At 42.2% G+C, this 18,118-nt stretch overlaps 1 protein-coding gene across 1 annotated transcript in view; it reads right to left on the reverse strand.

Annotated features, from left to right (window-relative positions):
* Positions 1 to 5,915: 5,915 nt before the first annotated feature.
* The window catches only part of UST (uronyl 2-sulfotransferase), a 152,027-nt gene continuing 139,824 nt past the window's right edge, over positions 5,916 to 18,118 (reverse strand). The window contains exon 8 of the mRNA XM_058021486.1: positions 5,916 to 9,038. Coding sequence (XP_057877469.1) covers positions 8,755 to 9,038 — 284 coding nt within the window. The 3' untranslated portion in view covers positions 5,916 to 8,754. The remainder of the gene's footprint in view (positions 9,039 to 18,118) is intronic.

Consider the following 18,118-nt stretch of genomic DNA (forward strand, 5'->3'; position numbering starts at 1 on the left):
TGTGGGCACTGAGCAGCTGCACCTCAGCTGGATTGTGAGGGTCTGGGGCACTTTTCCCCAGACACTGGTGGGAGGCAGAGGAGCACAGCTCCTCCCTGCAGAGGCTGTGTGTAAATGAGGCCAACAGTGCAAGCGTTTGGGTTTGCATAGTCTGGCTCTGCCGCAGCTATTGTGATCCCTGTTATTCAGGAATTCTACAAAACCTTACCAATTCTCATAAAAGTTTTGCAGAGTAGATAAATACTGCACTCCAGCATTCACAGCGAGGGGAAAAGGAAAGCTTTAAGCAATTAGGCTGGGCCACACAGCGATTCGGCAGCGGGCCGGGCTCCCAAGGCACCCTCATCTGCCTCCTGCCACAGCACCAGCACGGCCCCACGGCCTGGGCAGCTCTGCCAGGGGCTGGGGAGGGGCACTGTGGGACCACATCCATTGCCGAGGGAAGAAAGGGTCTGCTCTTCCTTACTTTAGCAGGAGCAGCAGCTTTTGGGAAAGATGTTGACCTGCAGAGAGAAGCATTTTCCCTGGATTGCCCCAGTGAGCTTTGCTATCTATTTTGTGCTTTTCTATTTTGTAGAGAAGTAAGAAGCTCTTAACTTTGGTCAGAGCTGCTCTTGGCCAAGGTTTTTTCCAATGCCTCTGTTCCCTTTCCTGTAGTGAAAATAGAGAAATGGGCTGGGTCTCACCTCCCCTTCCTTGCTGGAGCTGTTTGCTGTAGTGCTTTACCTACAGGAGACAAAAATGCTTTAGGCTCCTTTGGGTTCACCAGTCCATGTCCATAAGGATTTAGAGTAATTTTGAGAAGAAGCCCCAGTCCCGGGGCAAAAAGAGGACATTGTATTTTCTTTTTGAGAAGCAAAAAGCTTTTTTAACTCAGAAGATATTGTTTTGGAAAATCAGAGCTGACTGCACTAATTCAATCTCCTTTTCCCCGTTTTGGAGCAATAAAGCATGCATGATGCTGCTTGACACTGATATTTGTAAGACAAAGTAGAGGTCAAATTTGTTGAATGTTTTCCAAATTCCAGTGAGGTTTATCACAAAGACCCCCATGCACAGACCCAAGTGGCGTGACTGACAAGGGCTGGATTGTGAAGTCACTAGAAAGCTCAGTTTCCAGCCAGGGCTGATGGGCCAAATCATGTTCTTTAGGGCAAAACCAGATGGAAAGCTACAACTGTGCAGAGAGACTCCAAGGAGTTTTCATGGCTAAGTTTCTGACACCAGACTCCATTGTGAAGAGCTGGGTTTTCAGGCTTCAAGGAAAAAGTGCTTTCATGCAGCACTGTCCTCTACCAGCACCACCCTGCCTAGGTCTGATGAGAAAGAGCTTGGAACTCAGCCCATGGGGCAGGCAGGAGGCTGCTGCTTTCCCTCCCCCACACCCTGACATCTCCCCAGGATCTCTGCAGCCTCTATGGAAGAGAAGCACTGCTGGGTTTTCTTTGCCAGCTTCCTGTCCAAAGAAGCGCAGGAAAAAAGTTTCCTCTCCGCAGCAAGTGCTGACAGGACCAGCAGAAACTTGTCCAAGGGAGATTGGCAGAAGTGCCCACCAGTGCGCCATGAGGGAGGAACCGGCTCAGTCTCCCCCACCCCACTCAGACACCAGCCCCCAGGGCTGCTGCTGGCACTGAGTGTCTCTGCTCACACTGGAGGACTGACACTATGGAGAATTCCTTGCGCGCTGACGGGCTTACCTGCCAGCGCATTTCAGCCTCCCGGCCCAAAGCCAGAGGGGAAGGATTTGGTATTAATTTGGCTAAGCCTCATTATTTCAACAGAGACAGGCCAGCACCTGTCCTAACAGTCAGAACAGAAACTACATCTGGAGCAGGAACAAAGATGACACCTGCAAGGTGGGCTCAAAATCAAGAGTCTTCCCCCACTATTAAAGTTTGGAGCCAGGCTCACAGCTCATGCATCTCCATCGACACTTGGAAGAGAGGATTATGGCTACATTTGCACAATCTTCCTTAAGATGCTCCCAAGAATATTTAGGCAAAAGCTCTAATGGTGTGTGCTGTCCAGGTGAGGGAAGGGCAGGGAAGAGATGAGAGGAAAGCACCAGATCTCTCAGGTGAGAGGCATATGCCCCTACCCAGTAAGCAGAAGGTATCAGAAGTTGGGGTATATGAGTACATCAGACAGAACTGACTGCTTGGGAGCTGTGTGAGAGCTCTTTTCACTCTGTGGTGGTTGCTGAACAGCGAGGCATTGCTTCTTTTTCTGGGTTTTTAAGCACTGTGGAAAACCAAATGAAAACACAGCTTAGACCACATACATGAACACAGGTCTGATGACTTTTCAGGTAGGCTACAAGTGCCACATATTGCAGGAGAAAATGTGACTCTGTTCTTGTGAATGACTAAATTTACAAGATGTGACTTCAGCCACCGATCTATCTGCTTATCTCCTCCTAACTGCTACAGGAACACTGTTCCCAAACACAACATCTTACAACCACACCATTCCTGCAGGTCTTTAGTATGCAACTGAACAGATAAAACTTGGAATTAATCTTTGTCCCAAAAGGAAATAAATGGTCTGCAGAAGGGCTAAAATATCATTCACATTTAGGCAGTTAACAAAAAGATTTTCCCAGTTTTAAGGAAAAGACTCCAAGTAACTAAAATTTTCCATAGTAGCTGTTTTGCCTTCTACAATCTAGGGCTGATCTTACAGCAGAAAAAAAAGTTCAAGGACTAAGACACTTGGATAAATTATCATCAGCTCTTTTTCACAACCTTTCTGTGTGACATTTGGGATATCACTTACACACTTGCTGTAACCATTCCCAATGTATGAAATGGGGATAACAGCACTTCTTTACTTCCATTGTGGATCAAAAGGATAAGCATATGAATAATTTCATTAAACAATATGATCTGGAAAGAAATACCCTACACAGACTGACCCTGGCAAGTACAGCTAAATAGAACCAAACAGAGGAAGTGAAAATGGAAAAGACTCACAGCTCTTCTGTGAAGAAGAAGAAGCGCAGGTTCCTCATTGCCGCTTCTTCTAGCACGCTTATCCAGCGTTATCTTGAGAATCTTGTCTTGAGGAGTCAGAGACTAACAACTGCAGCTGAATTCCTCTCCCTGAGCTTCCCACCACACCAACTAGACAGGAAGCTTCTAGAAGAGAAAGCTCTGTGTGCTGTGGGAAACCACAGCCGGGACTGCCACTCTTACGTCTGGTACAAACAGTAACCACCTCTGCTTCTTTCCTGCACCTAACCTGGGATGATCATGAGTTCAACACTGTGACATGCAATTGGCTTTTGCTACCTGACAATGGTCTCATGACCCTTGAGGTTATCCAAAGTCTCCTGTAGTAAACTGGAGAACTGCAGGAATACTTTCCCTTGTGGCACAGTAACTAAATATTACTCCGCCTGTTAGCAGCAACATTGTGCCAAGGATTTGTTTCACTCTGCTCGTCACTTGCACTTGCAGAGAGGTTTGTAGAAGGATCAAATCCGTGTGTCTGGTGAGCTCCTGCACATCAGATACAGGAATAGGCTGTGTGCTTATGCTCCGCCAAGTTTGTGAGGTGAAGCGGCAACTTGAAAGCACAAGGAAAAAGTAAAAAATCCAGTACTGTCCTGCTTAAATGTACAAATCAAAAATTGGAAGAAGCATTTGATTTTGAAGCATAGTATCAAGTTTTCTAGATAAGACAAAGCCACAGAGTGAGCAGCTTGTGTGCCACTGCTGCTGGTTGCTCTGTATCATCCTTGCATTTAGACCAATAATCTTATGAACAGCATCACCTCCATGTATTCCTGCTAATCTCTACTTTTCACAGCACCAATTGCCCTGCAGTATAGCTGAATTCTTTCACTTTTTTTTTTTTTTTTTTTTTTTTTGCCCATTGTATCCAAAGAAGGGAACAGAGAGATGACAAAAGTGTGCATAAAGCACACTCCTGTGCCTGCCTGACAGCAGTTTTATTAACTTACCCTTCCAGCCACAATCAGTTAAATACAAAACCAACTCACATCCTTTACACACTCAGAAAAGGAAATCCACATGTTTATATTCAGAATCTGAGTTTAAATAAACCAGTGGTCAAATCTTGCCATCTTACGGTGTCTGCAAGGCCAAATTTGTATTTGCAGAAAATTTTCCCCTTCCCCCATCCCACTGCCCCCACAAAAACCTTACTGCAGGCTCTTCCAAGATGACAGGGTCAGCCATCGGTGCTGAGACTCAACCATGATGGTGTGCTGGTGCTCTCCTCACACACACACACACTGATATTCTGAAGCTTGCAACTGAGATCCAACATTTACTGCACACTGCAGCTTGGCATACAATGCCATTTCCAAACAAACCAAAGCAAACTTACCACTGCTTCTCAGCTGTGAGACATCAGGACTTGATTTATGCTGGTTGCAATTTAACTTTCAACCTTCAAACCAAGATCCCTTCCCATCCACTTTAAATATTCTGCAGCGAAGGTTTTTTACCCTCCAGTCGCCATTTCTCATGGAGTTGCCTTCCAGCACCTTCCTGCCATACCTGTGGGTACTTAAGCAGAACCTAACTTTGCAAACCCTCCCTTGGGACAGATCCTGCAAAAGTTGTTCCAGTGATTCCATTGCCAGCAGACAGGCACTTCCAAGGCTGGGTAACACCCTTGTTCTTCCCGTGCAATCTGTGTGTGGAGGTCTGTATGTAGCAACACTCAGCTCTTTACTCCGGTCTTGGCTCGTGCAAGCAGACTGATCAACAGTGTTTTATGTGTTAGCTGAACTCCCCGCAAAAAAGGCCGAGCCCTTAAAAATAAAACAGAAGGAATGCTGTGGTACTGTACTACAGTATTTTAGCTCTCAAAAATGTTGCTGTGTTGTTTTAGGCTAATGTTCTAACATCACAGATGTTCCCTTTCTTAAAATGGAGGGAATGATCAGAGCACCATTACTGTTAGCTGGGAATTTATTATCAGGTCTTTATTTTTTAAAAGAATGTAGAATTTTATTCTTTGGCAGACAATGTTTTTTCATTTGATAAGAGGATAAAAGTTGGCATGCAGTGTGGTTTCCTTTGCTAGTCAAAAAACATACCTGTACATTCAATTAATTGTATCACATACTGAAAGGAGGAAAAATTCCATGGCTTGAATTCACAGATGTATTCTCCAACATTTAAAAATTCGTGGCTTTGCTTGTGTGTTTATGCTACAATGCACCATTTTACATCCTAACACTCAAATGATTCATCCAAGATCCACGATAAAAGAACTGCAAAGAAACTGGAATGCTTTAAATACACCATCAGTACTTTGAGTTCTGCCAAGCTGCTTCTCTACATACAAGTAGAGAACATTTGAGACACTTGGACTTAGCCCTGCATTGCCAACAAAATTCATATGGCAGAGAAGTAAATTGAACAGAAAAAAAAATGGCACAATTTGTCATTGTCACTTGAAACTTAAGACTAAAATTTATTTTTTTTCCAGAATGCTGCATTTTAACAACCGTTGGTTCTCTCTTAATGTGAAAGCATTGATACTTCACTTACATTGTAACATCACTCTGATCAATGAAGCTTTTATGCCTAGCCATCAAACACCATATCTAGTAAAAATGAAGTGTATGGAGACTAAGTTGTTTCTCTCCTGGATAAAACTTCTACTTAGCAGCCACGGAACACTGGACAATGTACTTCACTGTACTGACCACACACCTCAGGTGAGTAAAACAATTCAGACCTCAGCTCACACCTCCAGACAGCTTGGGAGATGGAATAAGCTAGGAGAAACCTGCTCCAGTCTCACTGCTCGAGTATGACCCTCAGAGGATGCCCCAGGCTGTATCCTGCCCTGCTCTGTTGGGTGCAACTCCAATATCCTCCCCACAGCCACTGCATCCAGGCAGGGAAACTACTGTAAGCAAGAGGACGATGGCGCCAGGAAGAAATGTGCAAGTTTTATTTTTAAACATCATTGGACTGGAAAATAAAGAATCATATGGCTTATTGATATTTCAGGAGATAGTAGTGAATAAGTTAAAGAAGATTTCATTCCAAAACATATGTTGCTTCATTTATAGCTAAGCTAATGTAGACATTTATTTTCTTATTTTTGTAAGTGTTGAACCGCCACCTTTTTCCCCCCAAAAAGATTTCCAAGTTGGCACTTTCTACAAAGCTGTTGTGGACTAAAGGCTTACAAATAGTGATTTTTTTGAATAAGAAATATTCATCAGACCCAAACACAATTACTTAAATCAAATTCTTCCTGAGCAACTTAGAATTTGGAATGTGCTGAAAAGTTTCAATAAATAAGTCAAAGATTTACCAGCTTATAACGTACCTTTTAAAAGTTAAGCAAAATATATTTAATTACAGAGAAACAGGCCATAGGACCAGGAATATTAGATGCTATGTGCCAGATAAATTTAAGAACTAACATTTGAGGAGGAGAGGCCAGGTTGATTGTTACGAAAATACAACAATATTAAAACCTAGCGAGTAAATCATGAAGCAGCTTCTGTATTTAGATTATAAGTAGTGATGGCTGAAGATACCATTAAATAAACAAACAGATAGAAACAGACTTTACTGTAAGCGGCAGTGAACTCTCAGGAAGGGTGAATGTGTTAAGTGACTATATTCTGTTAAAACACTGGCAGAAAAAGGATTCAAACAGAATTTCAGAAACATGAGAATACTAGTTCTTTCCAAAATATAACAACTCCACAGTGTGTAAACTAATCATTACTCTTTCAATGTAATTTCATAGAAACCACTTAAAATATACAATGCAGCAGATTCATATTTTAGCTAATATGTTAGTTACTATCTGTGCCATTTTCAGCTTTCTTTAATGTGCTCCCCCACAGTAGTGCATTGCTACCACCAACCTGGATGTTAATAATAAGAACAGAATCTTCCTAGTATTTTCTGTAAGTTAGCATCTTATCTTAACTCTCCTTTATTTTCATTCTCTGTGTACAGGTAAAGACTCAGGAGTGAAGAAGATCGATCATAATTTTTATTGGCTCTCAGCAGGCTCATGGAAGAGGAAACCCTTGGAAAGCCCATTTGAGCTGATCCTGAGTTTATATGCTTCATCTATCACAAAATAACTTTTGCTTGATGCAGCAAACTGAAGAATGGCCTTGCAGAAAGCAGCCGTGGAATAGGAACCAAAAATTTTCTGGTAAATGTTTGAGAAAGGATGTGAGATAGACAGAGGTGGATTGTCCTCATCCTGGCAAGCAGCTGCAACATCTTGTACCTGCTTCTTTCCTGTGCTCTGGGGACAGGAATTTTTTGCTCTTATTCTCTATTAGTCCAGCTTTCTCTGGCAATAATGGTGCATAAGAGGCCAAGGCCTCATCAAGACCCCAAACTCCCCCTATTCTGCTGTGTAGCAAAATGCCAAGGAGCTCTGCCCAGGACTGCCTGTGTGTCTGTCCCTCCTGCACCTCCAGGGCTGGCAGGCTGGCCAACAGCCAGCACACCCACATCACAGGGAATCCCACTCCAGGAACACCCACCTGAATGACTCCAGCACCTCACACAGTGGTGCTACTTCTCTTTCACCAGTTTCCACCGATCCCTTTCCTAGTGTTGGCAGATAATATCTGTAGCGGTTAACAAGGGCAACTTTCACAGTGACTCTCTTTCAAACCTATCACTGAATCAGCTTTGGTTTTGGAGAGCACATCTTGTCTTTGTTTGATGATTCTGAACTATTTCAACTAGAGAAGCTGTGTATGCTCATATTGGTAATTTCCCTTCTAGCCACACTAAAAGCAGGAGTTTGGTGTTTGTGCTGGTGGGGAAGCTGCGTTCAGATTCAGATGTGAACAATTAAATTCTGCAGTTGCAGAAATACAGGTCGTGCTTAATAGGAGCTCCGGATCACCCCAGCTTTTTCATGAGTAGCTTTTTCTGCATCTATTTGGATTTGTGACCCAAAAGAATGATAAAAATCTAAAAATACCATTCTTGAACATAAAGCCCATATGTTACACCTTTTCCTTTAGAGTTTCATAGAAACATACTCAACTGCTGACATAAAGCTCTGCTTGGCACTTTACATTTGTTGTTGCCATTCACTGATCTGGTAATGTTTCCCACTCTGTGAACTAGAAGGCTTCACCAAAAATATCTGGTTCGGGTAGCTTGCCTTACACTCACTAGTACTGATTTGGTAGAACAGCAACCTCACTCCGCTGGCACAGGTAATTCAAGGAGCTGTTACCTAGCCTCTTCCTGAGCCTGGTATCCTTGGATTTGAAGACAAAGCTATGGCTCTGACCATACCACTAGGATATCAGTGTGCTTTGGACAGAAAGAGGCACTCCTCCCAAAGGGCTCACTGCCTGTAGTTCATGCCACAGTGTTATGCTATGAAGACTTTTTTATGATCAAAGAGAGAGATGAGAATCTGTAAGACTTGCTTTTCATGAATGCCCAATCTATTCTTTTGTATTCTGCAGTTCACAAAGGACTACTGTGTATTCCAAAAGTTATTTTGTGACAGATGGTAGGTCCTTCTCTCTTGAACTATGCTGGAGCAAGGATGCTATAGAGCCAACACTGTATAATGAATCAAACCTGCAAAATCAGGTATCTCCCAATGGCTCCAGCATGTGGGAATGATCTCCTCTGTTCCATTTCAAATCCGCTGCGCATTAAATCAGTTCCTTAAGGAATTACTTTTAATAATAATTAAAAAAAAATCTTAAGAAAGCTGGAGGGGTCACCAGAAGAGAGAGGATAGCTCTTCCATCCATCACCTTTTATAGATATCCTCTAGCCACTTTTCATCATCTTCTTCCTCATCATTTATTGGTTCTTCTGTTTCCAGGGGAGAAGGAATGAAGAACTCAGGTCTGGGACTTGGTTTCCTGATATGAGACTTCAGTCCAAACTTGCGCTTTAGCAGGTGGAACTGTTCTTTGACATAGTAATAGAACTCATATTCATATCTCATGCGTTGGTAGAGGACCTGTATTGCTTCTGGAGAGGGGACGGTCTTTTTCACTGTCACAGTCAGATTGCCAAGTTTCCTATGTTCTGTAAAGAAAGAACAAGCAGCAACATGGTGGGTGCTGATTAGTGAGGCCAGACGAAACTTTTTAATTTAAACATTAAGGCATGGCCCTGCTACATTCCTGATACCAATGAGTTCAAGTTGTTTCTAACAACGGATTTACTTTTAACAAGATATGAAAAAACCCTGATGTTTGAAGTCAGACTTGCATGTTTAAATACGGCTAGTTCACACAGGTCTTGTCTGCAGTCACCAAAGATCCTAATTGTCAATGGTTACCTGAAAATGCAAACTACATCATATGAACTACGAGCATGAGCCACACGTAGAGAAACCCAAAATCTTGCCTAGCTTTGGAAATTCGACATCAGGCACGCCACCAAGCTTAACTAATCAATTATTTCCTATGTGGCATATGGTGACAGGTCTATGCTGTGCTTTATTATAGTTCAAATCTAAACAGATACTTGTCAACCTGAATCCATCTCAGGGTAGCACCGAAGGATTGCTGGCATCACCTCATGACACTTTAGGATCAACTGTGCCTCTTAACTTTCTCGTCCTGTTATACCTGTTAATGGAACTAGACTCATCTTCCTGTCATGCCCTGGAAGATTTCACTACTTTTTTGTTCACCCTGACACTTTTGCTTTGGCAAACTGAAATACAAACCTTTTATCGTTGATAAGGAATTAAGAGTTACTAACAAAAATACTGAATTGTCTCTTTGCCCTCTCTCTCAATAAATGAGTCCATCACTGGAGATGAATGTATTTAAATGAGGTGTAAAGCAAAATCTGAAGGCAATAATTTTGCTCTTTTCTAGATGGCAATTGGCTGCCAGAGCATCCCAAGTATTTTCATCCTAAGTATATAACACGGGAACCTAATTCTTACTGTTACAGCAGTTCTTCAAGTCAGAATTATTCAAAAGGGTCAGGCCATGAAGGACAGCAAAGAAAAAGCTAACATGGAGGAAGCAGACAACAAAGAACATTAAATGTTTCCAGCTGGGTTCCAGTGGCAGCAACTACCCTCACTTCCAGAGGGAGTCCCTGAATCAAAATGTGATTTTACCATGCGCAGAGTTTTGTTCATGTGAGCAGAACAAATGGAAGTCTTCTGAAGCACCTGCCAGCAAACCTTAACAAATGCTTAACATCTCTACAGAGAAACAGATTTTCACAATTGCTTACACATAAAGCTAAGGGATGCAGTGCTGGTTCCTAGCAGAGAAATGAGTTGTTCTTGGGATCCCACAAGTGATCTGTTTATCCAAGAGAAATAATCAAGAATAGTTTTTTGGGGAAGAGAGGAACTTTAAACAAAGACAAACCCTTTTATCCCAAGAGGTAATACAATACTAGTAAGCCCATCTAGCAAGCACAACAGCAATGATCTTTAGAGAAAAAGTTGGTACAAGACTTTAAACCTTGAAATGTCCAACAGATGGGCAGAGCACAGCATTGAACATGAACTGCTTTCTTTAAATTTTAAAAGATTAACATTCATAGAGCTTAAGGTATCCACACTTATAAAAATTTCAATTTTCAGTTGGGGAACACACATTTTCCTCCTACAGAGTAAAAGAATTAGAGAAAAATAATTCAGAATATTTTAATAATACTACATGAGACAAGTAGTGCTGGGGTGGACATCTTTTTAATCACTGGACTGCTCTGTGGCACACCCATCTGGTGCAGAAGAAAAAAGTTACATCTGAAATATCTATCTTTGAAATTGTTTTGCTTATCAACTGTAGCAGAGTAATTTGAAATGCAGGAAGAATGATACAAAGGGAAGACATGTTGACTAGCTTACCCAATGCAACACTGTTCTAAATCACAAAAAATTATTTAAAACATTAATTCTATTTTGAATCTATACTTTTAATTCCTTCTCTAAAGGAAGAATGGTTTTTATTAGTTGGCAACTATTAAAACATACTACTTTGTAATTAAATGGAACTTTTACACCAAAGTTAGTAGTTCTTTACACTGAAATCTGTCTCTACTCATATATGTAAGTAATTAAATAACTGAGTACACAGAGTTCTCTGTTCTTTAATTACAGTGATGTAATGTGAAATATGCTCTTTATTTACTGACTGTTTATCAATTTGCTTAGTTCTATTTAGATAGTAGTGAAATTATTAAAATATACCAAAAAAAAAAAAAAACAACAGGAAGAGAGATGAAATTTTACCATCTATTAGCTATTTAGCTAAGAAAAGGTGTAGAGGAAGGATCAGGAAATGCTTGCATTTCAAACAGACAACGGCATAGAAAGCAGGACCTGTGGTTAATGAATAGTGTAAAGTATTCTTGGTGAAAATATCTGGGTTCCCCAAGAGCTTATTCTCTTCTGCACCACCTTCACCCATAGACCAGAACAGACTCACAAATATGTCATCTACATTTTTAGTCAAGTTGTTCAAGTTACCTTCAAATTGCCATTGTGTATGAGATGACTACATTCCAGAAAGGCCAATGTACTCAGTCTGTCCTTGGGTGAGAAAACTTTCTTATGATTATTGAGCACTTCAAGACACTCCTCTTTATTGTGCTTAACTGATAGCTCGTGCCAGCTTTGCAGTCTGGTTTTCTTTACAAATTCAGCAGCAAATATACACTACTAAATATTGCATTTATTAGCTTAAGCCTTTATACTGCCTGCCAACTTTATTTTTATTTTACGTAAGTTATTTCTGCTACAGAAAACTCCATTTAGCTCACTGGAAAAAGCTCTTTGCTTATATGGTCCCTCCAGGACTGTAAGTGGGGAAAGCCACTTTCACAGCTCCAGCTCCCTTAGTGCTGCTCTCCCAGCAGAGAGAGGCACTTGTGCTGAGCCCAGGAGCGCTGCCAACAAGGCGAAAAGCACGAGACTGCTTTCTTTGGGGGGCAGTCTGTGGGGGCAGGAGCAGCCAAAGGCAGCGTGCTCCCAGGCAGGGAGCCCAGTGCTCTGTGCCACCCTGGCAGCACAATACACTCCTCCTCTGAATGTGCTGCTGCAGTGGCACAGGGGTTTCTGGATGTGTGCAATTCTCTGTTCTGTTCACACACCTACTTACAGAATGTCCGAGCAGACAGGAACAGCCACACTCTGGAAGGCTGCAGGGGCTGTGTAAATTTTCTGGCTCCCGTTTGTTTGCCTTGCAGCACAATCATTGGAACCACAGAGCATGAAGAGCTGTGAGGTGTGGGCTCTTGGGTGGTGTGAGTTGGGCCTGTGCCTGGCTGCAAGCTCAGCCTTTTGATAAAACAAGTGAACTCTGCTATTTTTTGTGCTTGAACTTTATTTAGGCTATGTTTTAATCTTAAATACTCTTAAAGGGCTCTTTAATACAAATACGGATGAAATCACAAAACTGCCCCTTGAAGTCACCTCAAGTACCTTTTCTCATCATAGAAGCAAAATGGAAAATTAGGTAGATCTGGCTTAAAGCCAAAATACCAATCTGCATATGCTACATAAACCACGCTGCCCCACCAAAGGACCCCCATTTTATGACCTTTGAGACAGCTAACCAGATGGAGGGCAACAAACTATACCATTTACTTCTTAGGGTTATTTTTTTAAAAATATGTTTGCTTTGGCATTATTTTCAATTACTAGAAGAATGTACTATACAGTAATGCACCTCCCAGGGCAGCCTGCTCATACCTTAAATTAGGACTAAACTGGTATGCAGATAGGAATGAAGAAAATTAAATTCTTTTGGGTTACCACTTGATGAGTGTTTACTGTTACTTTCCACACTCTCACTTTTTTTTTTTTTTTTTTTTTTTAACTAAGAAATGGACATTACTCACTGCACCAATCCAAACCATAGGGAAAAGTGAGTTTTATAACTTGTGGCTTCAAAAACCCTGAATTGCCATATTTAGACAAAATGATCCTAAAGGCATTCTCCACCTCAGAAGAAACTTTCCAAACAATGTGCTCTCCAGTGTCTTGCTGGTTTGGGGGGTGCCGTGCAGAGGCTGCTCCTGGATGGAGCCACAGGGAGCCAGTGTCCCTGGCACCCTTGAGGAGAGGTGAGGCAGGCTGGAGGCAGCACAGGAGGGCTGCAGGCCAGCAGAGCCGTGGCTTGCCGGGCTCACACCCGCGGTGGAAGAACGCCACGCCGAGCTGTGCCGCTCCCACGGCTGTGAGAGAGAACACAGTGGCTGTCACTGACACAGCAAACTCATTTCCTGCAGTGGGCAGGGAGGCCCCACGTCTCAATTGTATGCAGCTGAGTTACAGCACATACCTACTTCTCCAGAGTTTTAAATGGAAAGAAATGTGTGTCACTGTGGCTGGATGTGACATGTGAAGGGGCGAGGGTCTCTGTTTGATCTGCCTCTCATTGCTGTGGCGCCAAGCAGGGCTCTGATGGCTACACTAGAAATTATCTCCCCTGGAGTGTTCAACTGCAGCTTAGCAAAAAATTTTCTGGCACAATTGATTTGCTTTACAAACTCGAAATTTTTAGCCTGGCACTTGAAGGATATCTGGAAAAGGACATTTCCGGGAGAATGGATGAGACACCAATGTGCTGGGCTTGCATGTCTTTCCAATGGCCACTGGCTACTGCTGCTCAGGAGTCTCAGCACAGGGCAGGTCCCTGGATCTGAGCTGGAGGAGGGATGGCGTGCTGCAGCCACACTCTGTGAGGGAGCACCTTGCTTTGGCTCACGTTTGTTAACGGAAAGCAGGGATGGTGGAGAAAATCTAACAGAGACACTGACCAGAAATATATTAAAAATCAAAAGTGATGGAAAAGTGAAGTATCAATTTGTCCCACAGTATCTACCAACTTCATCCAAAATACCATGAATCCCAGTTATTAACCTCTTTACTAGAGGTTAGTTTAGTCTCAGTTATTCCCACCAACAAAATATGGCTTCAGTTTTAACAACACATAAAAAAAGATTGGACTCTCAGGTGCACACTGGTGACAGCTTGCTTGGCTTCAGCACTTCTGTCCTGAATTATTGTGGTGCTTTGCTGACACAGAACAACTCCTAACTCCAAGGGATTAGGAGAACTCTCACACACTGGCACACAGCCATTTCCTATCTCCTAAAGGTCAGGTATGGATCTCTCTGAAAGAGCAGCTCTCCAGAGGTCATGGAAACTCCCAGAACTTCAGGGATCTGCAATCCTAGGCAATAGAACATCCTATTATTTATCAAACAGGGATCTTGGGAGCAAATACACCAGCCTGTAATTGGCCCAGACACTCTAAAATGATGGAAATAGGTGAGATAGCAATGTTCTTTCTTCTTCCTTACCACTACAATAAATAAAGAAACTGGAGGAAAGAATAGTCTCCCTGTAACCTTACACAATTTCATGACTTATATTAACATAGAAAAAAATGCAAGAAGCTCTGATAATGACAGGGTGGCACAGAAAAATGGAGGGATGCCAAAACAGAGATTAGCCAGGAAGAGTTCAAAGAGATAATCTAAAAGACACATAATCAAACAACTACTGATGTTCAAGGATGCATGATATAAAATCACAGCAAGGAAGAAAGATGAAGAAAAAAGAAAATAAAAGTTAGCAATAAGTCATAAATAAATATCAGCCCAAGGAGTACCTTGGGCTGATAAGGCCATAAATCACAAATATCTTCCTACACTATACAAATAACATATATTTAGAAAATATTGCAGAGGTCAGCACTGCACTGGTCTGGCTGTCAAGTGGACAGTGCAACAGCGGTATGTATTCAACAGTGCTCTTACATAATTTGAGCTGTTAAAGGCATTATATCACTGTTATGAAACACTTGCCATACAACACACTCAGCAATGCTAATATATAACTTTCTCCAGCTACTACTCTCTGAAGTCTTTTCTCCAACCAGTAAGTATAAAGAAATCTCTAAACTCTCCTCCTGGAAATGTCACAGTGCTATGCCTTTGCTCCTACCAGTTCAGAGCTCTGGATCCAACAACATGGATTTCCAGCTGCATGGGACGCTTCAGCCAACCCTGCTGTACAACACACTGCCTCTGATGCTGTCCTCAGCCTGGAAATGTGCTCTATCTCACACAAGATCAGATAACAAATCTCAGCAGCATCCTCTAAGAGACTCCTCCATTTGGTGCATTCTCATGTTGCATTCCCAGTTCAGGTAGGTTAACGCAGACGAAAAAGAAAAGTCGAAAATTAATCCACACTGGTAGAATGAACAGGCAGATTCTTATGAGAATGTGGTCAGGTACTTTTATAGCCATTAAGCAACTTTTAAGTTGAACTAGACAGAGTTGGAGGTGCCAAAACCAAAGTCATCTGCAGAGGAAATGCCAGGATTGTCTAGTTTGAGTTGCCGAAAGAACCAGTATGGTTGCAGCTCATATGCTGCAATTTCTAATGTATCTTTTACAGCTGTTTAAGAGTTATTGAATGAATCCAGTCAAATCTGGATCTGACAAAACCACAAGTTAAAAATAGGTTCTTACAGATGGCTTGTGAACAGTGCTGCATAGTAGGTTAATCAGATACTAACATTATCACTTTTTTGCAGACAGAGGAGAGAGTTGCAATGACCGAGACAAATTTCAGCAGCGCTTACAAGCAGGAAAAGCTTCACCACAGCTATGTAATGCAGAAAGCCTGCAGAAATACAGCCCAGGACTTGAGAACCTACAGCAGGCATCTTGTCTTTGTGCTTCGAGTCACGGTAGGCTGCTATCTGTGATTTTTGTCCACAAAAAGGAAATGATGAAGAGGCATGCTGTGCAAGCTAAGATGTCCAAGAGGGATGGAGAGAGGTGGAGGTATCTTTATTTCCATATATAGTATTGGTAAGTGAAACACTGGCATACAGCATCCAGTTTTGTAACCACATCCTAAATCAGGAAGAGTATGAAAACAGCCTCAGAATGAACACTGGGGTTGAAAGGGACACTTTGGAGAAATATGATAAATTTGCTCTGGTCAGCTTACAAAAAAAAGATGATTGAGAGGTGACTTGTTTACAGCATCCGCATATTTTCATGGTGAGAAAACTACGGGTACTGAAGGGTTGGAAGCAGAAGTCAGACAAATGTGGACTTGAAGTCACTGCTTTCTTGAAGTGGCGAAGGTGATTAATTGTTAGTACAAAATGAACACAATTGATTGGTATCACTTGAAAATTGTGCATCAGTGATGGATGCACAATTGAATGAACTCCAGATACTGGTCTCTATGCAGAAGAGAGACTGTGTGGCCTGTAGCACACAGGAAACCAACCTCAGTGACCCAATGATCCATTTAAGTCGTTCACAGATTCAAGTTTTGAACATCTTGCTTGCATCAGCTTCCAAGTCAGAAGCAATGCATGCAAAAGCCTTTTTGTCACTTCATTTCAGATACCTCAGTGTTAATGTCTTTTTTGGAAGATGTCTGAACACCAAATTTGATACATTTTCTACTTCTTGACTGTTCAAACTTAGTGGTCACCATCCTGTAGTATCAGGGCTTGCAGGAATGGGAAATAATCCTATATTTTTTTTTAAATATTGAGACTATAGCCTTAAAAACTGTTAATTCTTAATGCAGCCTCTTATATGCTTAGCCTCTTAGACTTAAGCCTAAGTCTTCCAAGAGCATATATAAAGAAATAAACAGTCTTATATAACTACTGAAATGAAAAATGGATGCAAAAATACTAACTAGGATATAACTAATGTCTAGTAATAAAACTTATGCACTGCCAAGTCAAAATCACAACTGAGAGGAGATACAGGACTGGGAAGATGGATGTTGCAGTATGAAGGCTGCTATTAAAATGGGGGGAAAAAGGTGCTATTGGTTCTTTTCCCTCTTGTGAGAAAGTTGCCAGTTCCAAGAAGATTTTCTCCCAACCATGTCTGCACACACACAGCTGAAAGCCCCAAAATGGTTTTGTTTCTTATTATTTCAAGTTACAGGCGGTCAAGAGAAAATTGTCTCTTTTGCCCTTAGGTTCTTTTGTGCATAATGAGTGACTGAAGGCAGCCAGGGGCCGAGGCACTGCTGAAGAAGGAAGAATGCTACCAGAGCAGAAACAACACACTGTTCCTTTCAAGTTCACCCCCTCCTGGCCCACATCCCGACTGCCTTGGCCAGCTGCCAGGAGATCGGGACAAAGGCTTCCTCCTCTGGCCAAAACCAAGGAAAAGGGTCTGTTGTTTAACACAGGCAGACTTGTTTCAGCAAGAGAAAAAAAAAAAAAAGAAGGGGAATTATATTAACTAGAAGCCCTGGGAGAGGAGAGTAATCTCATAGTGCGGCTAATGCAATTCTCACCCCGTGCTTTTGCTGGAGAGGGAACATCTTGATTTTCTACTGTTCAGGCTAGGAGGCAAAGTATAATGTCCCAACAGGGCTAAGCCTTAAGGCTGCCAGGGTCTTCATGTCCCCTGAGGTCACTATGAACCAGAAACAAGAATTCATCTTTCCTCCTTCCAGGAAGGTCCAGGCAACCCACTCTACCCTCCACGCCTGCATTAATAGGCTCACGTGAAGGTCAAGTGTCCTCACTCACAAAGACAGTAATTGCTATGCACCTAGGAGACCTCCAAGAGTCTGACAGATAGATAAGCCAAACATTTAGCTATCTCAGAACTTCACAGTGACCAAAACTCCTGCTGGATTTCCACAAGTGCAACCCAAGTCAAGGTGAATTCATGCTTGGGTTTTTCACTGCCTGTGTTACAGAGCCTGCAGCCATGTCTGCAGTGAGGAACCTGGGACACTTGGGATTTGCTGTGATTTGAGAGTTTGTGTCTCTCCTGGAAACCTTGGAGGCAGATGCTGTTGCAGAAGTTACAGAGATACAATGGCTCTTCATGCCAACCTCAGCATTTTAGCAGCTCAGTCACAGGTGAGGGATGGGAGCCTGAGAAAGGCAGAAGAAATTCCCTTGTTCTGGTGTGACCTGCTTGATCTCAAAGCGCTCCTCAGAAGCTGTATCACAGGATGTAGTGACCTGTGACAGGAGACTTCCCCTGGCAATTCCTTATATGCATGAGAGCTTTTGGAAGCAGGACCCAACTCAAGGATAAGTATAATTTTAATCTGTTCGGGTTAATATAAATGAATATAAAACATTTTTAGGTGCTTAGAAGGTGTTCAA

Source organism: Melospiza georgiana, chromosome 3, assembly GCF_028018845.1.
Source record: "Melospiza georgiana isolate bMelGeo1 chromosome 3, bMelGeo1.pri, whole genome shotgun sequence".
Lineage (NCBI taxonomy): Eukaryota > Metazoa > Chordata > Aves > Passeriformes > Passerellidae > Melospiza > Melospiza georgiana.